Source organism: Malurus melanocephalus, unplaced genomic scaffold (genome assembly GCF_030028575.1).
Source record: "Malurus melanocephalus ecotype Western Australia unplaced genomic scaffold, MMel_1.1 scaffold_93, whole genome shotgun sequence".
In the NCBI taxonomy this organism is placed as follows: domain Eukaryota; kingdom Metazoa; phylum Chordata; class Aves; order Passeriformes; family Maluridae; genus Malurus; species Malurus melanocephalus.
The window spans coordinates 1,360,028-1,387,408 of NW_026623325.1; the positions used below are offsets into that span (position 1 = coordinate 1,360,028).

At 42.0% G+C, this 27,381-nt stretch overlaps 2 protein-coding genes across 2 annotated transcripts; one reads left to right on the plus strand and one right to left on the minus strand.

Moving 5' to 3' along the window:
• The first annotated feature begins 1,955 nt into the window (after window positions 1-1,955).
• IL17D (interleukin 17D) lies at window positions 1,956-12,342 on the plus strand. Its single transcript, XM_057368531.1, has 2 exons — window positions 1,956-2,392; window positions 10,296-12,342. The coding sequence occupies exons 1-2, from the start codon at window positions 1,956-1,958 to the stop codon at window positions 10,609-10,611; spliced, it is 753 nt and encodes a 250-aa protein (XP_057224514.1). The 3' UTR covers window positions 10,612-12,342.
• A 2,824-nt stretch (window positions 12,343-15,166) lies between these two features.
• Window positions 15,167-26,569, minus strand: EEF1AKMT1 (EEF1A lysine methyltransferase 1). The gene is made up of 5 exons (XM_057368512.1): window positions 26,495-26,569; window positions 20,052-20,208; window positions 19,036-19,118; window positions 18,115-18,395; window positions 15,167-16,939 (listed from the first exon to the last, which is right to left on the minus strand). Exons 2-5 carry the CDS (start codon window positions 20,202-20,204, stop codon window positions 16,812-16,814), a joined length of 645 nt encoding a protein of 214 aa, XP_057224495.1. The 5' UTR covers window positions 20,205-20,208; window positions 26,495-26,569; the 3' UTR covers window positions 15,167-16,811.
• Window positions 26,570-27,381: the final 812 nt, after the last annotated feature.

Here is a 27,381-nt window from a genome sequence, read left to right on the forward strand (position 1 = left end):
TTTTTTTATGACTCAGAGGTCTCTGAGGTAGACTGTGCCACAAGAACTGGCATAKCACTCTTAGTTCTGTGTAATGGAATCTCGTTTGCTGCCTTTCTGTGGTTCTTATTGTTTCAATCAATGAGATTTTCCATAAGGAAAATACAAGGCAACTAATATACAGAATCAGAATATTGCCTATATAAGACACAAAGCCTTAAATCTTATGGCAYTTTAATGCCTATATCTGCTCTGATTTTTTTAGGCAGATGTCTCCCAGAAATGTCGATGCATATAAAGGAACCCATGTTTTGTAAAGCCAAGTGTGACATCCTCACGCAACTCAGAAATCAGAAATTTCTCAATATCTGGTTTCTCTTAGCAARAGTAATATAAAAAGATCTGCCATGATAAATATTTGCCATGTTGCCCCACATASCACTTGAAGGTGGTGAAGAAACATGAGGCTGGTGCATGGTCAGGRGTCAGACTGGTCTGGGCTAAATAGACAGACACCTTGTCCCAGTCTGTCACCTGAGGATACAACTGCAAAGGGGAGTTTTGAATTCAGTTTAAAACTGTCCTCCCTCAGAGCTGAAACCTGACTCAAACCCCACACAGATAAAAGTTAATATACTGCTAGTAAATCATACTGACCTGTGATGCATATTGTATCAAAACCTGAAAATGGTTAGACTTCACTCTATGACTTTCCAGAAACCATAAAATCAAGTCACTTCGTCACATTATGAATGCCAGGCCATTCTGCTTCAATTCCAGCCTACTTGGTGAAGTTCATGTCTTATATTTCTGTGGTACCAAACTGGTGTTTCTCAATCCTTGCATGATTTATGATCCTATTTTCCACTACCCTTATTAGTAGTTTTGTAGTTAACTATCCTTATCCTAAATGCCTCAAGAGACATGCAGGACTTAATTATAGCACACAAAACATTTGATTCAAGTGATGAATTCTAAAGTCTGTTTTTAACGTTCACCATTTCAGTGAATCACATCTTTTATGATGTATTTAGCGTATTACAGATGCTTATTTTCGTAGTTTGTGCCAGAGACCGCGAGTATAGCACATAAGGTGTTTTGAAAAGTGCAGAATAGATGGAGAAGCCATTAGAGGTGAGACTCACCTCAGCCTTGTTTAGGAACGTACTAAACGCAAATTTCTCGTCTTCTGAAGMGGCTTCTCTTGCAGTCAGCAGAGTGACCCCGCAGTCAGTGTCTGCCACAGGCCACCTCGGCAGGAGGAGAGGATTCATCACGTTTGCCAACCCCAGTCTTCATGAGGGACATCAACCACCACGGTACCTGCTGGAGGAACGACACAGCTGGGATGGAGAAACATGCCAGAGGTGCTACCTGGAGTGGGGCAAGCGGSAAATCCTTACGAGCGATAATACCAATTGCTCTAAAGCGCCTGGAAGAGTCCGGGCTAGAGCAGTCCCTTCCCCACCTGAAAACCCTCACGTTTTTTCACATCAGCCTTGACACTTTGACTCCCACTGGGCCAAATCCCCCTGGCTCTGCCTCATTCTCGAGGGTGCCACTGGATGCCGAATGTCCCGGCCGGGATGGGGACACCCCGGCTCCTGCCCGTGCCGCCGGTGCGGTGGGAGGGAGCGCGGGGCTCCGGACGGCACCCTCGGGCTTGTGGGGAGCACCGGGCCGGTGTCTCGGCGGGGTGGCCGCGGCGGGATGGGCTGGCGGGGCCGGAGTGGCCCCGGGGTGTCCCCGGAGCCGCGGGCAGCGGCCCGTGTGGGACTGACCCTCGCCCGGCGCTGAGCGCTCGCCGCTTCCGAGAGCGCCGCGGAACATGTTCCTGGCAGGCGAGGCCAGCGGRGATGCAGTGAGGCGCGGGGCACTTTTCCAACAGCTCCTCCGCCGGGAGAGCCAGTGGCACGGCGCGGCGCCGCAGCCCGCCGCTGTCCCCGGCTCCCTCGAGGAGGAGCAGCCCGGCCGCCATGCAGCGAGGCAGGGTAAGGGGCTGCGGGCAGGGGGGCGCGGAGGGGCGCGGGCGGTGCCGGGCGGGAGCGGTGTCCCCGGTGTCCCCGGTGTCCCCGGTGTCCCCATCCCCGCTGACGGCGCCGTCGTTGCAGGTGCGGGCGGCGCTGGCGGCGCTGCTCTGCGCGGCGCTGCTCCCGCTCCGCCCGGAGGCCGCCAGGGCGCCCAAGCAGCGGCCGGCGCGGACGCGGAGCTGCGGCGAGCGGCCCGAGGAGCTGCTGGAGCAGCTGTACGGGCGGCTGGCGGCGGGAATGCTCAGCGCCTTCCACCACACCCTGCAGCCCGAGCCGCCCGGCCGCCAGCACAACGCCAGCTGCCCCGCCGGGACACGGCCGCCCGCAGACAAGAGGGTCCGGCTCCCCGTCAACCTGCGCAGCGCATCGCCCTGGGCATACAGGTGACTCCGGGCGCCGGGGGAAGGGGGTGCGGCCGCCTCAAGGGGTGCCGGAGGCTCCAGGGAGCCGAGAGGGACTTTGCCGCGCCGTGCCCGGGGCGGCGAGGGGCGAGGGGTGGCCGTGACACCGGGCAGCAGCCCGCGGGAAAAGTGCTAAAGCACACGTCCAAATAAGCTGTTTTTACATAATTACCTTGTATCGCCTGAGTGAGGAATATATCTAATGGGCAAAAAGAGAAATGAATGAGGTGGTTCAAGCCGTGAGATGGAGCTCACACCCACAGCTACACCCAGAAAGTGGGTGTCCGGGAGCACAGACCACCCTCAGAAAGTCACTTGGGCAAATTGTCATATGTGAAGTTCATTCAGAGGACCCTCAGCATAGCACCACCACCAAAGAAACACCTCCTGACTCAGCAGCAGCCATAGAGGGGCTCAAATGCTTTCCCCAAAATGTGACTCCAGACTTTCCACTGTTTATAAAATACATCAGGGTACAGTCTGTGTTCAGGTCACCTACCAACACAGCCATATCTTCACCTACCAAACACTCCCAAGGGCTCGATGTCTCCTTTGCTGTAGGAGCAAAGGCAAGGAATGAATACAGCAATCTTCTACACCTGTGTTCTCAACCTGTGCTTTGCAAACCTCCTTCCCCTGTGGCAGAGCAGGGGGTCACAGACTATTTGTAARGGGGCATAAAAACAACCAACTAAAATCAATTTGTAGTGAGGATAGTTAATATATGGAACTGGATTTGCACTCCTATAGAAAGCTCTGGCAAAGCTTGGAAACCACTGATTTAGTACACAAAACCCAGTATATGATCACATTCTCAGAAGACTATGAATAAGACTGAGTTCTGTTTCCCGCTTTCTGTAAAGGACTGCAGAGAGCAGGAAGCTAAAACATGCACACTTAAAAGGAACTGACTTTCTTACTRCTCTTTATACATCATCCTTGGTATATACTTCGATGCAGTTCCTGTGAATTCAGCAAACAATTATCTCCTTGTTAGTGCTCTCCAATAAATATTTATTTTATGGCATGGTTTTTGCCCGCTTTTAGTGTAAGAAGTAATCCTACTGAGAGAAAGATGGTTTATTTGCTCAGTCAGCCTTTCATAAGCAAAGTATTTTTAGCAATACATTTTCTCTAAGAAGACTAAGGATTTTTAAGCTACCTAAGAATGCACARAGTAAATACCATGAATAAAACACCTACCACGGGGCCCAGGTATTTTACACAGTGGTTTTGCAAAATGCTATGCCATCAGAAAATTGCTCCTCTGGTCTGAAAACAGTGCTTTCCATCCTTACATTTTGTTGGACAGGTATTTATTTTCAGATGGAGTTCTGTATAGGCTTACTTCTTTACAGAGAACCAGCTGCTTTTTGGGGCCTAGCTTACAAAATGTTTAAGAAGCTGTAAATCCACTGTACTTTTCATCAAAAGGTTTTCAAGACAGACCACTAGCCATTCACATACAAGTAACTTGATGACATCTCCAAGCCAGSAATTTTAAAAGATAGAGGAAAACAGTATTACACCATTAAAAGTGAAATCTAAAATTATATTCAGGGGAAAAATGTTTCTCTAGGGTAAAAAGGCCTGAGTACACTGTCTAGTTAACAAATCTCATTTACAGCTTTTTTTTGTGACTGCATTTTTACTGTATCATTAGTGTGCAAAGAGACAGCAACAGGTATCTCAAGATGTGTAAAGTGTAAAATACAAGATTGCTAATGTGCATTAGCTATTACCACCTGCTATCTCATAGATTTTGAAGCCAGATGTGAAAATTTATTTTGTTATGTGGTTTTCAACTGGCGCGGGCGGTGCCCTGAAAGCTCCTTTATCTCATTAGAGGTACTCCATATMTTTGAGAAGAACACACAGCTTTCCATTAAAGACTGTAAATAATGTCCCATTGTGTTTTGTCAGCAGTTAACCAATTTCACCTATGCAATCCCAACAATTTCTTCTCCATGGCTGGAGTGTGAATCTGAAAAGCTGCATAAAGCTCTCTTCCATACTACAGAACTTTCTTGACAAGCCCATTTGCACTTAATTCTGTCCCTTGTAAATTGCTCCCCTTCACAGATCCATTTAGGCTGTCTCCTGAACTGCCTTCTGAATCACCAAAGTTGTTTTAGAGGTGAATGCTCATAAATAAATTCACTGTAGGCAGACCCCTCTTGTATGCCCTAATAGGACACTGCTCAAAGGATGAACTCGACTACTTGAAATTTACATCAAGATGACTGTCCTGTCCCAATGTCTCACAGACATCCTGCGCTCCAACTTCTTTTCTGCACCTAAGGACTTACAGTGCAATYCATTTCTGCTCTGTGCATAAAGCCTCTTTTTTCTTTTTGCCCTGCATTTTAATGTCTGAGATACCTCATGCTGTTTCTCTGTCTTCATTGGTGTTGCAGCAGTTCCCATTGTTACCATCTGCAGATTTCATTAACATACTGTTTATACTCCCTATTCCAGGTCATTAATAATAAAGATATTAAGTCTGGCTCTACTTACCTTCCCCTGGATGTCTCCCCAGGTACCTGCTCCCAGCTGTTTAAAGCTGCTGCTTGTAATTCTTCTGCTCACATGACTGTTCAGTTCAAGTCAACTGAATTTTTTTCATATCAGCATTTATGAGAAAGAATCAAATATATTACTTAGAGAACTGTGTATAATGCTGACCCTACTTCATTGCCTGTATCCGAAGCCTGTCACTCCATTTAAATGTGGAAGAATTAGGTTTGACTGGCTCAAAGCTCAGATAATCCTTGTGTGGCTTCTTTGCTTGTCTTTGTTCTGTGTGCATTATTTATTTTCCATTACTTGGTCTTTTAATTTGGTTATACAAAAATCAAGACTTACATCATTTTTTGCTTGCTAGAACCCAGAGATACAGGAATTGTACGTTGATTGCACCACAGATCCATCTGGTCCCTGACCCTACTGCTAGCAGCAACCAACAGGTATTTCAGGGAGAAGTTARGGAAAAAAATAGGAGTTTGTCTGTCTGATACTGAAATTCCATCCTGATGGCCACAGGAGATCAGTATATAACTCAKGGCACAGCGTTTAATCATGCGAATCACTCTTTGCTCTGCAGAGCTATAAAGAGGCAGCAGAGTTCCCTGAAGTCAACTGAGCATGCTGGATTTGCTCAGCAGTTCAGGAAGCTGGGCTACAAATTACCCAGCTTTTTTTTAAAAATAGAGCCAGCAGCAGAAGTTCTGCCATGAAATCRTCCTTCCATGAAATCATCAGGCCAGCTTGAGACATCTATCCAGGGGTTGCTTGTCCTTTTTAGCAATATTACATGGAATGCATTGATGCAATCAATGAAATGCAGAAAGCCTGCTTGTACAAGGAGGTTCTGGCAAGGGCCACTTGGCTACTGCTATGGTTAGGAGCTGCTTAACAAGAATTAAAGATATAGGTGGACCTTCAGACCCTGCCAACAGCACAGAATGGGTGCTCTTGTCAACATTTGCAGAAGTCACAATCGTGGTGAATCATCACCGGTGCAAGCACAGCTCAGGAGATGCACAGACAAAATGCTCATGGACATTCTAAAAAGGATTAATTTTCAAAGTCTGCCTCAATGTTTGTGGGGTCTAATCATAAAGCTCAGAGCAATGGTTGAAAAATTTGATCCTGCTGAAATCGGCAGCACTTTTACAGGTAGTGGTGATTTGTGATTCCATTCATGACGCTGCAGAGCACACATGACATTCATTAACCAGCTGTATATATCAGCTCTATTTTTATTTTCTAATATCTCAAGGCTATAATAACAATCATAGCTAGTTTGCAAACACACTTCTGCATGAGCTTAGCAAAAATTCTTTATGTGTATTCAAGAAGTCATTTGTGTTTCTATATTTCCAAATCCTTTGGCTTTTGTTTATGCCTCTGGGGCCTAATCCTGCATATACTAAGGGTTAATTTACAGAAATTTAACTTTCATTGTCTGTGTTGCTCTGATGATGTTAGCCAAGTTAGCCAGTCCCTGTTTCAAACATTGCCCCTCTTGGTTTTTCTGTTTTTCAAGGATCAGTTTCAGTTTGTAAGCATCCTTGGTTTAGTGCTTATTTACTTAATAAAAGTAATATAGGCAAGTMATTTTTCACTAGTAAAAGCTAAGCTTGTCTGCAATGTGTTTGAACAAAGCTATACAAGAGGGCTTTCCTTCAAATAATATTCCAGTGATTTTCTAGAAGCTTATCTGAGAAATATTCCAGGATTTGACAGTACCGTGTGGCACAGTGTGCATGTCCCAAAGATGCAGCCAAGGGAAAGAATGCAAGGATAGAGCTGCTATCCTTTTTAGCTGAACACATTTGTACAGCTCTTCAGAAAATCAGCACTGAGCGATTTTTGTGCAAGTACTGATCTACTTACAGTAGTAATACCTATGTTGCTGCCTGTATATAAACTAAAGTAAGCATAACGTGAACAAAAGGACACCTGCTAYAGGGAAATAAATGTCTTGGCAARGGRRAAAAAAAGCTGTTAGCTCTTAATCCTGTAAGTATTTCAGAGTGAGAAGGAAGGGKATGATTATGTGTTTATTAGACTTCTGATAACATCCAGCTGTTAGCCCAGTGCTAACAGTGATTTTCTGAAGAGTCAGCTGCCTGCCACAGCACAGCATCTGACCCCGTGGAATCAGAAGCTTGGAAATTATGAAGTGACAATATTATTAAARATACTACATATAAAAGTAGAGCACAGGAGAAGGCAGAGTAAGTCTCTTCAAGAGTTTTACTTCTGACAGAAAGTTTTCTCTTGAGTTTCCAGGCTTAGTATGTAAATGGCAGGAAGTTTGTTTTTCACTGGGAGCTCTCAAAGCACTCGTAGGGTCATAAGGAAAAGCAGCCGAGTCACACTTCATTAGCAGTTCCAGTTCAGCACAAACCTGCTTCTTGTTCCAGCAGATGGGAATAGAGCAGCCCAGCACAGCTCATTGCTCCTGTCACTTGTGAACCAGGAGTGCTGGCGAGGCAGAGTCAGCCTTACCCAGTGGTGACCTGAGTTCACAGGACAAGAGCAATCCTCATCAGAGTGTCTGGACTGTCACTGCAGGAGTGACCACAGCAAATGACACGAGGCTGCAAGGGACACTCGAGTACCAGTGGGAAGTTGCACTTCTCTGGTTYTCCACCACTCTTCCCAGCCCCGTTYATCTCTTGGGTCTAGGAAASACATAGCAGGAACTTGGAGCATGCATTTTATTTAACCTGGTCAAATAACGTGATCAAACATGTTTACCCTGTGCCAGGAGAAGATGTTAAAACATGTCTTGTAGTGGTTGAAGGAATGGAGAGGAATCAAATCAGCAGCTGAGTGCAGAATTCTCTGCACAGTGTGATTATGCTCAGTTCATGAGAACAGAAGGAAGCAGGTCTAACTGCAATTATGCAGCTAAATGCTGGATGTTACTGGTGTTTGTTAGTAGTTCAGACCCAAACATGTCTGAGCTGCCTAGAAAGACAAAAATGAGGGTTTTTTTTTTATATAGCTTTTCTGAACAGGCTTAAGCTGAAGATGCAGAGCCTTGTATATGGCTCCAAATTTTAGTGACATTTGAGTTAAGGTAATAATTTCAGGAGACATCACTTAGAGKCTTTGGCCTTGAAGTTCTGGTCTGGATGCAAAACCACACCTATGTTTTGAATCCATCATTAAGTTTGGATTCTGATTCCTTCCAGTCCTCACATRATGTATTGACATCAAACTTAGTAACAAAGAGATTTTTTCCCTAGGAAAGTAAAAAAAAAACATGCCACAACCACACCATCTTTCAAAAAACCCACCCCCTTAATACCAGCTTTTTTCCACATGGGAATTTTGAGGAGAAAGTTGGTTGTAGACTGTGATTCCAGTGACAGTGTTCTCCTYTTATGAGTGAAACCTCTTATGTTTGCATGCAGAATCATGTTCATGCTTTCCAGTAACATCATAAACCTGGTGCTAGAGATAATACAATAGAGGAAATACCAATGACTTGACATATGGTGGGTTTAACAATCCACCACWGAAATGACTYACACTTCAGTTTGAAATGGGAGTGTATCACAGTAGAAAGGCCTGTGTTCCCCTTTCTTCCCTTCTGCTGGYTACCAGGCATTTTATTTCACACTGGTGCGAGATTCTGTAACATGAAGGTATTTCCTGGGGAAAGTAAGTGAGTATAAATGGGACAGAGGAGAATTGTAAAAAATATCTGCAACATCACAGATGTCTGGCTAGGAGAAAACTGGTCAGATTTTTTTCTGAGGAAAACAAGCTCTTAAAAAAAATTATACATATATACATACATACATACATATATATATATATATATATATATATGCATATTATGGTTATTATATGTATATTGAAAAGTTTTTTCCTTGATGACAGGGTAATCAAGTTTGTGATTGGCAAAAGCTATGATTCCAGATTTGCTTCAATTTGATAAATTGTTGATCCTTCTGAAAAGGGCAGGTCCCTTCTGACCCTGTCTGCAGCTGMTTGTTAGCTCTGGCCAGTTGGTGTAGAGCTCTGTGTACATGTGGAAAGACAGCTGACACACCAAAACTCAAGTTTTGATGGAGTTACCCCTCAGTGGAATGAATTCCTTGATCAATCCTGTGACCAGAAAAACATCAGTGCCAAGCCAGGGGTGGATGTAAGAGGGAGAGCCAGGGGCCTGTTCTCACAAGGACAGATTTTATTGACTATCAGTGACTGTAGTCATAGCTTGAGGCAGACTTATGCTGCCTCTTCCAATGCTGAAACCTTTTCTCATCTCAGAGATGGTCTGAAGAGATAAAAGGTGAACACTTTGATACCCAAGCAAGCACTGCAAACTCTTGGAAACAATTTAGAAATTGCTATAAATCTATTTAGATTTAAGATCACTTTTAAGGTCTATTAAGAGATCCCACCTGGAGAATTGCATCCAGTTCTGGGACCCCAATGCAGAAGGACATGGATATGCTAGAATGAGTCCAGAGGAGGCCATGAAGATGCTCAAAGGGATGGAGCACCTCTCCTATGAAGACAGGTTGAGTCTTCCAGTATCTAAAGGAGGCCTACAAGAGAGCTGTAGGATTCTTCACAAGGGCATGGAGTGATAGAACAAGGAATAATGGCTTTAAACTGGACAAGAGCAGGGTTTAGATCAGATATTGGAAGAATTAAGAAGTGAGGGTACTGAGACACTGGCACAGATTGCCCAGAGAAGCTGTGGATGCCCCATYGCAGGAAGTTGTAGTTTATCTCAGTGTGGGCATGAAAATGTGCTCTTCTCTGGTTAGAGGGAGSTACAGCAGAGATAAATTAGACAAAGGAGTACAAAATTCTGCTTTCAAGGATAAGGCACCTTTATGACCCCAAGTATACTAGGGAACAAAACCTATTTCAGGAATAATAGTACAATTCAATTCTATTTAAATTACTAAATTCTAAAACATCATATCATGGCTTTAACAATAATAATGTTAACAAGGATTTGTACCAGTTTTTTAAGAACTCCAGGCAGATAAAAAGTTTAGAGACATCCAAGTGTCTTTTTTAATGCTTTGTCTACCAATTCAGTCCAAAATGCAAAACTCATTCTGTTTAAACYGTTGAATCTCATAATAGAGAAAGCCAAACACTTCATAGTTCCATGTGCACTGTAGGACCCAATCAGTTCTGTAAGCTGTTCATGTTCTTTTCATTACACTTTATGAATTACAGGCAGCAACAGCTACACCTATTTTTGTTGGCAAAGACAACAAAAACATGATATAATTATTAYAGTGATATAATAATTATTGTAATAGATAAAATTATAGAATTCCAGATTAATATACCCATTTTTAGAAATACTAATTAATCTTTCTCTGCTCCCCTCTAGAATTTCCTATGATCCCATGAGATACCCTAAGTACATTCCTGAGGCCTACTGTCTGTGCAAAGGCTGCCTGATGGGGATCTTTGGCGAGGAGAGCTTGCAYTTCCGCAGCACCCCGGTGTACATGCCCACGGTCATCCTGCGCCGCACGCCCGCCTGCGCCGGGGGCCGCTACGTCTACACCGAGGATTACATCACCATCCCCGTGGGCTGCACCTGCATACCTGAGCAGGAGAAGGAGGCAGAGAGTGTAAATTCCAGCATAGATAAGCAAGAAGTGAAGTTGCTGGTGAGCCAGAACAAGCCCTCATCAGAATGAAGAATCTATTTGGAGTTCTGTTTCAGTACTGGCCTCACATCATCATCTCACCACCTCAGGAAACTGAACTGCAGCAGCAAACACATTCACTTGCCCTCTTTTTCTGCTTACAGTAATTTCAGATATAAGAYGGAAAGTCCAGTCACCCAGATCATTAGAGATGGCAATTCATTCAACTTCTTTAGTTAATGGAAACTTGTTTAGTTCATTGTTGCAAACTCCATAGTAGCCTTTTTYCCCCCTTAGAGCAGAACATTTTATCTTTGCTTATTCACAATAAATTTTAGAAGATGATGTAACTGTAAGACATGGTAGCTATTACTATAGCAGGCTACTGTTGTAGATATTTTTAATGAATCTCTTATACTCTACTATTAAATACCCTTATATAAAAATCACATACCTGCCATACATGTGCCGAATCTGCAGTTAAAAGGATAACTTCTCAGGCTGGAAGAGCCTTCCTTTATCCTGCATAAACTCCAAGCTTTACCTCTGAGATGTTRCCTAATTTATACACTACAGCAAGTAAACCTTTGCTGACTTGGAGTCATTCACTAAGCAATATTCTATTTGCTTGCTATTTTAAAACTTGCCAAGTTGCTAAGGGTAAAAGGTGCTGAGAAAAACCATTAATATAATGGTAGAATATTGTAAAAATGCACTGGACTTTCTTGATGCACACTAAGTCTAATTACACAGAAAATATCAACTAGAAAAAACACAGTTTTYCTGTATTCGATTTCATCCTCATTGACTGCTTAACTGTTTCTTGTGATAAAAAATTTATTCCATGCAGTCGAAAAGCCAGAACCTTTTTCATTTTAGGAGAGGAGATTCTCCATTAAAAAAATAAGTACTAAGGATACACTTCCCCTCAGGTGCGCTGCAGGCCAGCAAAAAGGCAAGGTCTTAACCTCCAGATGCTACAAGTGGTCACTAAGTTGAATCCCAGCCAATCCAAACTTGTTAAATCCAACTGACTTTTACAATTACTGTTACTCATTTCTCCTGTGCTACATGTAACAGACGATCACCTGCAAATGCTGATGCACTGTGGACACGCAGCCTTCCATCTGTGCAATCTGCTGCTGATGGAACTTGACCCGCAGGCCCTCACCAGAAACCCTGGATATACAAAAACTTAGATTTCCAGAACAAGAGACTGAAGTTGACTCAGCCTAGTGAATGAGAATCAGGAATGACTAGGCGTGCCTTGCAAAAACATAATTCCTCAAAGGGTCACACTCGCCAAAATGGATAAACCTCTGAATTCACAGCAGAAAATCTCTTTTACAGCTGAAAGATCATGACTGCAATATCCTTACAGAATAAACATCACATGCAGCAATGTATCTGCWACATAATGGATCTCAAAACTGGCCTTAATTCATAGCAGAGAAAGCCYCTACACTACACAAAAACACACATCTTTGCAGTGTCTTTGGATGAAAAATGGAAAGATTATGAGCTAATCACAATTAACTGGTTAAAGAGAGAATGGAAGTCATAAGACAACTTCATGTCTTAGTGCAGAGTTATTGACTGTGCTCTYTCTGACTCAGTCTAGCATAACAGTATTTTTAGAGTGGGATCTGTGTAACTTCTTACAAAGCCAAAATAACTTCAAAAACCCCATAAACAAATAAAAGATTCCTATCACGATGTCAGATTGAAGTTTGTAGCTGTGCTCCTTGTACAGATGCTTATCCTCAATTCTCCTTGTCTTTAGATCTGTGTTTCCTCAGATTGTGAGGCTTCTATCTCAAGGGGATCCTCAAAAGTGAGTTCAAAGACAGTCATAAAATGTTTTTACTACTCAGAGAGCAGCTAATTGCCTGGCTGCTGCCAGAAATTATAGGTAGTTACCTGTTCTCTGGAGAATGTAAATACTTACAGCAATTACAACCTCTTTTCCTTCCTCCTAATGTGGAGAAAMTTCTCACCCTCTGAGCAGAGGGAAATGGTTATCAGAGGGGCTCAAAAGGGAGGCAGACACACAAAACTGGAGAGACACCACTCCAGGTGATGTTTTAGTAACCATACAGTTTCAACATTGCATTGTGGAGTTTTTCTCCACACGCACATTTAAGGCAGTGTGAAGGTGAACCATCAGACACCAGAGCATAAAAAGCAAAGTTTTCACCTTAAAAGGCAGTAAAATGACCCCAAACAACAACAGCAAAATATCTAACCATGCAGCCCTTAAAATTTAGTAAGTATCCAGAGRGGCTACCAGCTAAGTCTGGTCAAACACTGCCCTCCAGCAGAACTAACTTGTCTGCCCAAACACTTTTGTTATGGAAATTTGTCTGCARATCAGTTATTAGAGCACATGGATATATTTGCATGATGTGGAGAAAAAATAAATCGCACTTTTTGTTGCAACTCTCTTGTATTGCAGGCATTAATCATGGAGTCATTTTGAAGTTTTCAAGTAACTACAGCATGTTCAGGAAATTCCTGGGAGTTGCAAGCTAAAATCAGGTAAATGGAATATAATGAGTTTCTTCAATCCAGAAAAGCTTAAAGATGCTTTATCTTATATAAAGCTTCAGAAACTGGATAGCTAGAAGTACTAGAGCACTGCAAAACCTCCATGGATCAATAGAGCACATAAGTTGGCAACCTCGTTCTTGTAACACCACAAGTGCAGAAACCTTCCCACGGTTACAGGCATCTTTATGGTATTTGTTCRGAAGCCCRTTTTCCTTTTTTAAYCCTCCTCTTTCCCTGTGACAGACATTTTAGCTGAGCCAGTTTGCTTCCTGATCCAGCTTTCCAGTTAGGTGTCTTTTAAAAGCTGTTTGGTTTAGCACGAACAACAATTTGATATTTGTTCATTAATACTTAACATCAAGAACTATTAACTACACAAACACTTGCTTGCCTTCAAAATATCCTTCCATATATCCTTTCCCTCCACATTACTTGTGGGAAAGGTTGAGTGTTAAATGTAGTTTGCACTTGTTTGGAATTGTTTTGTTTTTTTTTTTTAAGGAGGTCATCACATCATGGATTTATATCAGTTTCATTTCAAATGTGRTGTGACATTTTCCAGCTTCCAGCCCTCTGGTTACAGCTGCCACAGCCTTGCCTTTAATTTGCATGGGGGAGGGAGTGTTCATTGGACTTGCTTCAAGGCTTCACAAACTGTTGACAGAAGGCAGACATGAAATGCCTCACTGAACCAACTCCAGGCSAAATAAATGCAAACAATTCAAAGCTAGAACTATCTGGCAGCTGCAGCTGATTTGAGAAAATTTTTTGTTGTGCCAGGAAAATCTTTTCCTTCAACAAGGTTGTCCCTGGAATACATTACGAGCCACAAAACACAGAACAATATCCTTGGTAAAGAGATTCTTTTCTTCTCTGTAATATCGCTTAAGGTAGGTTGGAAAATTCCTATMATTCAGGAAGGCTGAGAAAAGCCTGAGATGCTAGTTTGAGTTTACTGCCAGTCATCACCTGAAGGTGTCTGTCTGAATAGGTGACGATTAACAGCTACAAGTAAACATGAAATTGCATGGGGGAACACGGACACAAAAGCAGCAGGAGGAAAAGGGAAAAAGGCTGTGATGTGCTCAGAAAGTATAAACACCCAYTAATCTCACTGGGATTAGGGAACAGCCGTGACTGCCTGGAGTAGGGTGATGAAAGGGTTTATGACTGTGCAGTCATAAATGCCACTGGAAAAGTAACATGGTGCTAACACTTCACCATAGTCTGCTCCAACAGAAAGTCCATCCATGGGACATCCCCAGCAAAGTCAATTGCTACTTGACACTGGTATTTTTATTCATAATCCTGTTACAGAAGAGGGATTTTGCTGTCACATAATATTTCTTGAAGTTACCATGCTGTTACAAAACACAAATTCACTATGAACTTTTGTGACTTGTATCCTTCTCAGAAAAAGTTACTTCCTTGGAATCAAGTATGACAAAAATAATTTACTTCACATCACTGATGAAGGCTGTAAATGCCACCAGTCAAGCTCTGCTTAGGCAGCTGCCTGCACTCCCCAGGCTTTTAAGAGGGAAGCTGGTGGACAACAAGCTGCTCTGTTGAGTACATCGGCACAGATTTACATGTACACTCAGTTCTGTAACTGTGCATCTTCAGCATCTTCACAGTGCCCCTTTTCAAAGCCATCTGACCTACATGTGAGAAGCAGCAGYGATTTTCTTGGAAATTAACTTATTGGTACAACTGAACGGTGCACATTTTCAAAGAAATATCTGTGATGAAATTAGCAAAGTTGTCTTTTGATTCTGCTGTGGAGAACCCGATAACACTCATTTACCAAAATGAAGTGAGCAAAGCAGCAAAACAAGTGAAGCTTCGTTTTAAACAGCACATTCTAATTTAGGTAGGTGGCAAGGGCGTAGTATCATCCCTTCTGGCAATCATACTTGTCCCACTTGAAGCCTCTGTGTAGTTAAAAACGAAGTTTCATGAGTTACTTCATTGTATCCATCTGCTTGGTGCACAAGACACTGTGGTAAAAAAAACAGTTTAAAGAACAGAACTGTTTAAAGAACAAAGCTGTGCCAACAGCTGTGCAGTTAACATTCTGGTTTGCTTTATTTTTAAACTGGCCACATAAAAGTGCTAGTGTAGCCTCCTGGAAAACAACTAAACCCAGCTGTATTTCACCTGTGGACAGTCATTTTCAGGGGAATTCTGGCTCAGCAGCAAGGATGGCACCTGCTTTGAAAGGCGAGACTTTATGGGCCCTGGGCTCATAGAGAACTCATCAGGAGAAGCCAATGCCTGTTCTCCCTGTGAGCCCTTCCTCTGCTGCACTTCCCTGGTTTTAACACCTGTGACCAGTCTGACAGTAACCAAGGCATGTGAAAGAGGRAGGAAACTATTACATGGAATCCAGGAACACTACATGCAGGGATGAACCAGCAGGTATAAAATGTGAGGAGGGAAAAGCCCTAGGAAGCAAACAGATCTCTTGGAAAATGGGGAAGAGAGTTACAGTGGCTTGAGCAGGTATTGATGAAACACTGCTGTGTCCAGGTCAGACAGCACCATTCTCTGAGTACTGTGAGGATTATAACCCATCTACATTATTTCTGCTCACCCCACTACATGGGAAAATCTGCATCCAAACAGSAGAAATACACAGAAACATGAGTATTATCTCTACCTTAACAAAAAAACTCATCTCACAAGCAAATTAGATTTATTCCCACGACAAAATAGATTTAGTATTTCATTTTAGGTGATTCCTTTTGTAGATGTAGCATTTCTGTTAGCCTTTACACCATATGACACACAAAGAAAAGTACTTGTGTTTTGTAGAGTGTATTTAGAGATTACAAAACTGTTGAGGGCCTTGAAATTTATGAACCAACTTCTACCCAAAAATACTTCAGCAGTGTAGTCCAAAGATTAGTCAAACCCAGCTTTTAAATTCCCAGTTACCAAAAATCTCAGCTTACCCATAGTTTTTTCCAATGTATCATCTATTTTGACTGAAATATAGTCCAAAACCTGATTATAAAATGTAACATTGTTCTATTTGAAACAGTGGGAATTTATCAGTATGTTATTCCTCAGTGACCTTGTAAGATTCAATGATTTTTAAGATGCTTCTATTCTGTTGCCCTGCTGCTTTCTGTGGAACAGGAGAAAAAGATAAAACCAGGCAACTGGAAAAAAACATAATCATTCTTGTAACTATAAATTTGACATACCTGTAGACCATCTTTAGTTTGATATTGAAATTACTAAAAAGCAGGCACTATATTTAATCAGAGATATTATGATTCAAGATCTAAAGGACATGTATGGGTCATGTTACTACAGAAGTATCCAGTTCTTAGGCAATGATGATTCTGATGCCTGCAAGGCAAACACCTATGTTGTTATAAGCTAAAATCACTTCAAAGAGGTCACTGATGTGTCCTCAAAYGGTAAAAGCTACCATTTTAAATGAAACTAACAGAGAAGTTCCCATTATCCAGCACCTGCACTGCTTGGCCCACATTTACCTAATAAAAAACACAGTAATTGCAAATGCTTACTCATTTAAAACAGGCTATCAAACTGTGTTGATTCCAGCTATCCCAGAAAACAGTACTTAGGGCCGAGTATTTCAGCACTGAGAAACGTGGAGTAACTGATAAAAAACAGTAAGAAGCTCTACTGAAAAGGTTGTAGATTTGTAAATGATCTTAGGAGAATCAGTCCAGTCCAGAAGCATAGTTCACATAACATCGAAATTCATTGGCTAAATTTCGTGAGTGTTTTGGAATAAATTTGCACATCTTCACACCAAGCTGCTTTGCTGCCTSTTCCTCCATGACTGCACCTGCAGCAAAAATAATTGGTATTCATAAGAAAAAACAGTAACAAAACATTGAACTTTTTTAATAGCTCCTCCCAAACGCATGTAATAGACAGCTGGGTTTTTAAGGAAGGCAGCCTTAAAGCAGCTATGCTCTCAGCCTTCCTTAACAACTGAATGTAAAGGGAAATTTAAAATAAATATARAAGAATGGAAGACATTTCAGGGAAATGAACGTCAAAAAAATTTCATAAAAATAAGTAGAGGGTTTCAGTGCCCTTTTCACAGAAAACAAACTTGAAATCAGTCTTCTTGCTACATTCCAAGAAAGTTAAATGGTAGGGAGCCACGGGAAATGCAAACAGATTACATCTACTCTTTAACTTAAATAAACCACAGTGTGATATTTGCARCTACACACTGAGAAATCACTGCCTTGAGCAGTAAACCGAAGGACCAGCTCTCCATTTTAGGGAAAAACCTTCTGAGAACCACCCTTGTTTGTGACTGCCATGTGCACTTAAACCAAGGAATGTATGTGTTATGGCCACATTATTTAAACTTTTCTTTATTTTGCCTGCTTGGTTGCCTTCCTTCCTATTGCACAGAGGGGTTCTGTCCTTTGCTTTTCTGAAAGGTTTCCCAAATGTCTTCAGAAGTCTTGTAATAGCAGTACAAATTAGTTGGACACACATCACTTCTCAAACCAGCAAGAGCATCTTCCTAAAGAAGGGCCCACAAGTACACATATCTAGTTACTGGTTTCAGTGCCTTTATCACTACTTTTTGATTCTGCCTGCTGTATTTCAGTGCCTAAGATAGAAGCAATAAATTGCACCTACGTTTGCTGTTCCTAGATTTCAATCATTGCAGTTATAGAGAGCAATCCTTTTACAAGAAAGAAGATATTTCTGGAATTTTGCAGGATGATCTTATAATTCTTCAAAAATTTAGTAGAACTTATAAATCCATAGGAAAAAAGACTGACTTGAACTATTAAGTTCTAATAAAATTATACTATTGAAACCCACTTGCCTTCTGTTTAAAATAAAGGTTCAAATAAAACACTTAGGATACATACTCCCCCTTAAATTAACGGTAATTCTGCACTATTGAGTAAATATTTGTCTCATGTAAGTTTGTCATTAGAAAGAGAGAAAAAGGTACTTAAGGGGACCTAATCCTTTTATTAGTTATACCTGTGCAAAGCAGAATCTTTCCTTTTGTTAGATATTTGATGGTCTCTGCAGTCTTCTGAAGACATTCTTCAGACAAATAGGGTGGGTCTGCTATTACGATGTCAAAACTGTGTGGCAGGAGATTTTCAGGTAAGTCCAAAGGGTGGTTGTAATCATAGAAGACAAATTCTTCTCCATACACAGAAAACCTTCTGTCATACTCCAGTATACACACAGAAAAATCTTCAATATCCTCTTCTTTCAGTTTCTGGTACACACTTGGTGAACTAATGCATGCTATCCTGAAAAAAAATACACAGTAACTTAAAATAGTAATTTTAAAAGGCAAGCAACAGCAACAGAACTACAGCAGTCCTAAAAGGGGCTTTGGGAAAAACATTTTAAACAGTAGTCCCTAAAATGTAACGTATTCTTCCTTCATTCYAACAACTAATTACTTTAATAAGAGAGTCTTAAAGTATGAAAGTCATTACCTATTCAACCCCATACTACATAAAGAACTTAACTAYACAGAAAGTCTTGCTTCAGAAAAGCAAGGAAGTTTAAAATCAAAGATTACTCTTTACAGAAATAGGAAGAAAACCAAGTTTTTTTCCATCTGTTCTACAGAAACATTGTATAAAAACTAAGCAAAGAATTAAAAGTCATTTATATGCTCTGGAGCACTTCGTATTTCTCAAAAAATAAAAAAGATTTTACAAGRCACAGCCTACAACATACAATGAAAYGATAAACAGGAAGATCAGTATTAACTATTAACTAAATAACAACAAAGCAGTTCTGCAGTATTACAGCTGAACAAAAGTGAAGTACAATGAGTATTGAATTAAAACGCATGATCTGTCTATACAGTAGAAACAAAATATTTACAGAAAAGACATGTTAAATCTACAAGACAATAATTAAAAATGATTAAATTACCTGCCACCTTTTCCAGCTGCCAAAACTGCTTCCTTAGCCAGACACGATGCAGTTTCATCATTGTACCAAAACTGGCTCAATTGCTGAGAAAGATAACGCACAATTACAAACAATACCAAATCTTCTGACTGTGCTATGGAGAGTTAAGTGTGATGAGTCATAACTGAAGAAAACCAGGATCCATAGCAAATTCTCAGTTCATAAACTGTAAATCTGGAAAGGYGACTGTTTTTCTGACAGTCTTTCCACGTCTGTAACCTAGTGACATGCAGCAGGTACCTTACACTGCGTTTCCAAAGCATGAACTGCAGTTTAAGGAAAACCAAGTAATCCAAACCAGTGACATGGTATTTCAAAGCCAATGTGCAGATGCACATTGTTTATGTTCCTTTGAGTTACTTTAGCAGAAGAGGAAGGAAGGAAAGCGCGGAAGGAAGGAAGGAAGGCAGGAAGGAAGGCAGGCAGGCAGGCAGGCAGGCAGGAAGGAAGGAAGGAAGGAAGGAAGGAAGGAAGGAAGGAAGGAAGGAAGGAAGGAAGGAAGGATAAAACTACTGAAACAGAAGAGATCAGAAAAAGAAAGAAAAAAAGAAAGATAACCCAGAGACAAATCAGAAATTAGTCCGTCACAAATAAAAACAAGCAATAAAATAAATAAAGCACAGAAAGAAATTATGTAAAAGGAAAGATCACTTGGTCTTCTTACACTATGTTTGCTCAGACTTAGGGAAGAGTTTTTACTACCTTCACATGCCAGGAGGGACAGATGCTTCTGTTAGCAGCTTTATTCCCTCTCAATGTACTTTCAGTTTGTACCCTATACATAGATAAAGCAACAACTATACTAATAGATTTAATTCTAAAGCAAATCTCCCTACAGTGTTGACATCCACATATAGAAACATCTTGAGTGTTCCCCTTTTTCATTTCATTTCATTTCATTATCCAACCACAAAAGAAACTCAGTAAGGGCTACTCCTCTATCTGTGCTTCATTAACTGAAATTTATAGTTTCTTACCCAGTCTTCTTCTATTGAGCCAATGGAATATTTATTAAACCTCTGGCAAGTCTTCATGCCCTCTTTCTGCTGCTGTTCCAAATAGAACTCCTGGAGGGCAGCCAACGTATGGGATGAGAGCTGGGGAACGTCATCATCAYCATCATCATCCATTTTTCTAAACATCAGCCAGAAAAAAAAAAATTAATTAATTAAAAACAAAAAAAAAATTAAATTAACCCTTTTCAGTGGTGAATGTTTTAAATAAAATCATCATCTCCTGAGGTAGAACAACTTCCACCATGAATGCAACTAACTAGGTAAAACCTCCTTAAAAAACCCACCTTATTCCCTCTACTTAAGCACTCTTAAATCAGTGAGAGGCCAATTAGAAATAAGAAGCCTCCACAGATAATTCAGGAATAACAGCAACACAGTTCCCTTTCTATATAACATGGATTTGGCTTGTATTCTTACTGGGAACTTGTCATTACAGATCTTGGTTTCCTGAATCCTTACACTTCTTTTGCACGACCTTGCAGAAAAAAACTCCTTTAGTGGATCTGGAAAATCCTATAGAAATATTCCCTTCCTTCCTAGAAATAAAAATAGCTATTGGTCACTCCTTTCTTTGTGTTCAAAAGCCAYACAATTTTGATTCCAAATGAAGTAAACCAGCATTCTAGCTCAGCATCACCTGGCTTTAACTACCATTTTGTAAAAAGAGTCCTCTAAATGCCACAAACCTACAAGAAGAAAAAAAAATCAGGCAAGAAGCTCCAAAAAGATATGGTATATACCAATGGAAAAGTGGAGCCATTTTCAGAAAGCTCCTGAAGTSGGTTCTGCCACGCAGCATCCCTGAGCCTTAAGACCCCAGGCAGGGGTCTGCCCAGGGAACGGTGTCACCTCATGGAACCGGGTAGCCAGAAAAGACTCAGCGTGTGAAAAGTACCAGAGAAAACTGAGAAAGTTTCTTCTCTCAAGAAATCCATTTTCTCTGCATCTGGCCTAAGAACCAGCACACGAGCAATGCCCAGAACAGAGCTTGGAGAAAGGAATACACCTGCATTTGTGCAGAAGTCACCAAGAAGCGCCAGCCACCTGAACAGTGCCTGAACATTTTGAGTAATTTGAAGTAGAGCTGCTCCTGGTTTTTCTTCTCCTCATTCCCTGCATTACAAGGAGAGCTCCAGAACTGGGAGTCTGCTCCCCTTCCACCCCTTCTTCTGCTCTAGCAGAGCTTTCAAGATGAAGTTTCCKAAAACAGCTTCTTCCTACTTGCCGAAAAAATGGTACCTTATTCTGCCATTGTAAGATAACTCCCATAGTTACTTTGCCATTCCACTGACATGGTATGCACCTAAGGAAAGCTCTTATCTRGAAAACCTGGCTTTTCAGAGTATCATTTATTGGCTTGCTGGTTTCTCAGGCCAGGCTGGCCAAACAGGGAAYTGTTCAGAGCCCAAAAACTCACCTATGGCATTAGCCTGACACAGCAGAATTCCAGAGTCAAGCTACCTAGTGAAACCAAAATCATTATTTTTTTTTCCTTAGTCTTTTTTTCTGAATTAAACAAAAATGCTTTAAAATATTTACATTTTAAAATTATGTATTATTTCAGGTATTTATTATAGAAATGACTGCATCAAGACAGATAATACAGTTTCCAGTCATAATGCTCTAACAAGACACAACCCTACCAAAAATTATTTTTGTTAGGAAGTGATGGAATTTTATAATAATTTCTTAACCCACAACTTCTTTTTTATTAACTGAATGATACATGTAGTAATCTGGTTTGCTATTATCCCCTAAGCATGGACATATCTATGGTTTGACACTAAGAAACTGAAACAGGTGCAAAGCTCAGTTCTTAAGTAAAAATCTGAWTTTTTAAAAAATTCTGTTCTGAGCCCATACTGGCATTTGCAAGGACTCAATCCATGCCCACAAAATAAGACCCTCACAGATAAAGCTGCTGATGAAGGATCTCCCATTGTTTCAGAAGATAAAACAGCATACAGTCACAGACATCTTTTATCTATTAATAACTTTTAGTTGATTTTTTTATAGCCTTCATTTTGGTTTGTAAATTAGAGTCTTAGGAACCAAGCAGTATTTAACTGTGAGGTTTTGCATGGAGAAGTAACTCAGAACATATGGTAGAAATATTATGTACATCTATTACAWATGCCTCCAAAATTCAAGATATTTCTCTGAATGCATATACTGATTCAGGTCATTAGCATTCAGGACATTCTCATGCTTAAGAACTACATTAAGAAAACTATTAAAGTGAGTTTATGTCAACAAGACTTTTAAATTCCTTCAAGGRAGACAGTTCTACTGTTTGAATACACCCTTATTACCCCTTCCAGAAAGTTCTCTGCTCTCAAGTGCAGAAGCAATCCTGAAAGTTTTGGGAGAGGATGAGAAGTACAGAAWTCCACAGTGCCACTGGCCCATAGGGAATCTACACTCTTAATTCCCAAGGCCCCTGAGGCTCCAGTTGTGCCTGCCTCAGGCCCCATGTCCCTTCACTTGCAGACCGTGCTCTGTTCTTACACAGATGCTTTCTGAAAGCCACACAGGGGGGACTCGAGATTTTAGGAATGACCTGGCATTCAGAACATTCATAACACTGAATGATTCAGTGCTGATTCAGCCAACCTAAATTCAACCTGATTCAACATCAACTAAACCCTTGTATTAATAAGAAAACAAGGTTTAAAACTGGAAATGTGGCAGATCTTCTTTACTATTAATTCTTAGCTTACTTGCGGCATTTGTACCTAACTAAAGAGCAAAACAAGAAAGAAGTCARATCTCCAAGAAGAGCTCAAGAACACTGCAWAAAGTTTAGAAAAATRAGACTCATGGTGAAGTCAAAGTTCACCTAAAGGAAAACACAAGAAAAGGAGGTAAGCTCCCTCAGATACAGTGCTACAGGAACAAGCAGGGCTGTGTTCATAGAGTCAAATGGCAAATTTCAATGCTACTGTTCCCTAAAGGTCCAGATCTACCCATAAAACTGGAAAAATGAGGTGATTAATTACACCACATGACCTGCAGTGCAACAGGTAGGATGAAGAGGGTGGAGGTGCCTGCAGACTCCTTAGTCCCTTCCCCTGTGCACAGCTCAATCYCTCTCTTACTAGCTGATGCACTGTTCAGGCAAATGTCACCATTACAGAGTGAAAGCTCTCCAAAGGAAACAAAAAAGAGAATGCACAGGAGACTGCAAGGTCTTGTCCACACAGGAATATTGTATGTATTGAACAAAAGTTTCTGGCTGTCATGTATGACAACTCTATTTTTATACAGCCAAATTCAGAAAGAGAGGGGGGAAAACCCCCAAAGTTAGAAGAAATTTTTCCACACTATGGAAAAATTAACAGTCTTTGGTCCCCAGTACATTTGTTTCACCTGTAATTATGACCACCAGCAGAACAGGTGATAAGAAAACAGTAGTAAGACTGTTGAAAGGCCACAGTAACAGAAATACAACTGGAAAGCTATGCTGTTCATGGCTGGGTAGGAGGAAGAAGAGGACAGCGTTAGCCCCTTAGATCTTTTACTGAGAATATAAAAAGCACATGTGCATCTTCAGAAAAGATCTTATTCTAGAATGTCTTGGATCAAAAGATAGACAGCATGAAATGGAGTTAAATCAAGTTGTATTTTTTCCAAGCTGCCCAAGTCAGTCTTTGAGACAAGCAGTTCATCATTCACAGTGTCTGTAGCACGCACCAAGAGAAGCTGGCCAACTGTGTGCAACCTTAACAAAAATCACCTGGAAAAGGCTGCAACCACCTGCCTGGAGGTAAAGAAGTCCTGATCTGAGTGACTGGAAAGTTACTAAATGTCTGGACTCCTGCCCCGATACCTCAAAAGCCAGAAGATACTGCACTCTGCTCAAGCTTCAGCTCATYATAYGTACAGGAATTCAAATCCTGTGTCCTCAGACAACAGTCAGAGGGGTGATCAAATTCACCCACACATAGGTGCGGCAGGAGTCTGTCCCTGCCACAGTAAAAGCCTAAACAGAGAAAGAATCTCTCCTACTGGAAGCAATTTTCCAGATCTTTAMATCCTAAAAGGAGTTGATTGTTAATGATTTGACAAGATACTGGGAGTATTGCCAAAAGCACTTTGACAGGAATGACTGACAGAATAAAGTATATGAAATGCATCGATCTAAAGTGATTTAGACAAAAAAGTCCTCCTGATAGCTAGCGTGGTCTAGCCCRAAGAGATGAAGCATTGATAGGCCATATTTATATCTGTCACGTAGAGTTTTCTAATTCACATTGGAACTTCTCAAACACCTGAGAGGTCACTCTCAAGCACAGGTAGGCAGCTTGCTCCCTTGCACTCAAATGGGAAAAAAGTCAGAAACTCAAATATTTGTGGCCCAGGTGCCATGAAACAAAACAGCCTCTGAAGAGGATGGCCAAGCCAGAAGATGTCAGAAAAGCAAAGCTGGCAAAACCGAAACAGTTTTCCTATGTCCTAATGGGTTCTGTGGAGTAGGGAGAGAGGAATGACCAGGATTTGTAGACCAGGAGCAGCTCACCTGTCACAGATTTGAGACAGCTCTGTTTCAGGATTAAGTCTAAATAAATTTTTGTTCATGTCCAYAGCAAATGGTTCACGAAGAAAGCTGTACTAGTTCAGGTCAGGGGTTGATACCACTCATTCTTTTGTCCTGAAGAGTTGATACTGATGGTCATTCCATCCTGAGGGCAGCCAAAAGCAGCTGTCTCAATAGGATTGAGATAAGGCAAATACATGGGATGCCTCCACAATTTCTATGCTCCCAGACTTTAACTATTCAACTAAGGAAGTATTTTCTGMATCTGAATTTTCTGCATCTGATTAATTTCATGAATGCAGCTCTCTAAAGCACTTGTCCAGGGTCCCCTAAATTCCCATAAATGTTTATAATCAACAGTGTTATCTGGTAAGAAGCTTCCTTTGATCAATCACTTTATGAATAAATCCCTCCTCTTGCTGTGACCATGGCTGCCTCACGTAGTACCGTTGTGTCAGAAGAGAAAGCAAGTGCTTGACCCCTACTCTTTTCTCCACATGTAACTTCACAGACTTCTAAATCACCCCGCCTCTTTCCTCCCTCTGCAAATTGGCCATTTCTAGCCTGAAGGGTCTTAATCCTCTCTGATGGATTGACAAAAGTCTTTCTATGCATTCACTGATCCATGCTGAAACTAATATACCCTTTTTTTGAGACTAGAACTCGACAGTGTCTAAGATACAGGTGATCACGCATTTATACTGTCGTTTTTTGATGTTTTCTGTTACACTCTAACTCTTTTCCTAAAAAATTGTAACACTTTACGTGTTTTTCTGGCTGCCACCAAATACTGACATGGTGTTTTTGGAGAATCATGTCTCATAATTCCGAATCTCCTGACTACGAGGGAATTGTGTCTGATAACACGATTAGGGAGAATTTACATAGAAATTTAAAAGCTGTCAAGAGCTCCATGTTACCAACACATACAGAACAAAACGCAATAGCAAGTGTTGTCTCTTCAGTTCAACAAAAATCAGGGAAAATACTAAAACTAGAAAAGGTTCAAGCAGGGTAGTGAGACATCCAAAGACTAGAACAGCCTTTGAGGGGAACGAGTACGAGGAAGAACTGAGAAAGGGTACGACAGAATCTGTAATAATGAGTAGCATAAACGCCATGGGCAGAGATGGAATAGAGTTTTCTAAAGAAAGAATAGGCTAGGTTGTAAGGACCTTAACCAAAACAAAAAACCAAAACAAAAACCAAAAACAAACAAAAAAAATCCAAAACAAACCAAAAAGAAAAAAAACCCAACAACAAAAGGAGCTCGTTCATGACACAAGGTGCTGCTGAGCTACAGAACCCCTCTCGGGGATGAAAGTGCATCACAGTGACACAGAAAGCTCGTAGAAGAAAAGCTCTCAAAGGATTACCAAATACACAGAAACGGTACGGTATTAATAAAGCAAGGTCGGGAGGCCTATTGRCTACTTTAAGGAAAAAACATAATGCGTCCTATCCCCATCGCGTCCTTTTCAGTAAGCGCGGAGGGCGCGCAGGCCGGGCCCGGGACCGCCGGTCCCACCTACACGTGGGTGACGGGACACGGACGGTTCCCGGAAAAGGGCCTTTCTGCTGTCCCCTCCCCGCGTATCGCTTTGAGGGCACCGTGCAGTCACAGAGAACCCCCCGGGAGGGTGGACGGGGTGACCCCGGCCGACCCGCCCGCGGGGCGCAGAGGGGTCGGCCGGCGAAGAGGGGTGAGGGATGAGGGGTGAGGGGTGAGGGATGAGGGGGCTCCGCACCGCCCCGGCCCGGCCGCCCCCGGAGCGGGATCGCCGCCGCCCTCACGGCGGGCACGAGCGGGGGCGCGCGGAGCCTCCCGCGCGCGTCCCCGCCCCGCGCGCGCCCCTCGACCACTCACCGCCCGCCGGATCCTTCCGCGCGCGCAGAGCTCACCCAGGCCCCGCCCCAGCGCCGCGCGCGCCGTGCCGGGAGACGCGCGCCCCCTGCCGGGAGCTGCAGCGGGGGGCGGGGCCTGGCGGCGTCCCGGCCCCGCCCCCTGCGGCCCCGCCCGAGAGCGCCCCGGACAGGCTCCGGAGGACGGGAATTCCGTGCCTGCTGGGAGAGCTGACAGCTACGGGAGCCTGAGCTGGGGTGCGATACAGCCAAAGACTCCCGGCGGGGCAGGCTTGGRGAGCACAGAGACTCCTCGAGGTAGATGTCGAGTGTTCAAAAGCCACCAGCTTGTGCTTTGCACCGCAGCCCAGCGCCCCAAACGGCTTCTCTACATCCGGCTCTTCTTTCCAGGCTTTCCATTTCTGTTAAGCATTAGCAGATTGGAACAAGTTCCCTTTCTTGCAAACAGAAGTCGAGCTTTCAACAGATAACAAGTTTCAAAATACCTTCCTTGTTTAACTTCATAAAATCACAGAAGGGTTTGGGTTGGATGGGACCTTAAAGATCCAGTTTCAACCCTACTTCTGTGGGCAGGGACAACTTCCACTATCCCAGGTAGCTTCAAGCCCGTCCAACCTGGCTTTGAATACTTTCAGGGATGAGGCATCCACAGCTTTTCTGGAGAACCTGTTCCAGTGTCTCACCACTGTCATAGTAAAGAATTCCTTCCTGATATTCAATCTAAAGCTACTTGCTTTCAGTTTGAATCAATTTCTCCTTGTCCTGTCACTATGTGCTCTTGTAAAAAGTTTCTCTCCATCTTTCTTGTAGGCTCCCTTCAGGTACTGGAAGGTCACAATTAGGTAACTCCAAAATATTTTCTTTTCGAGGAAGAACAATCCAAATTTTCTT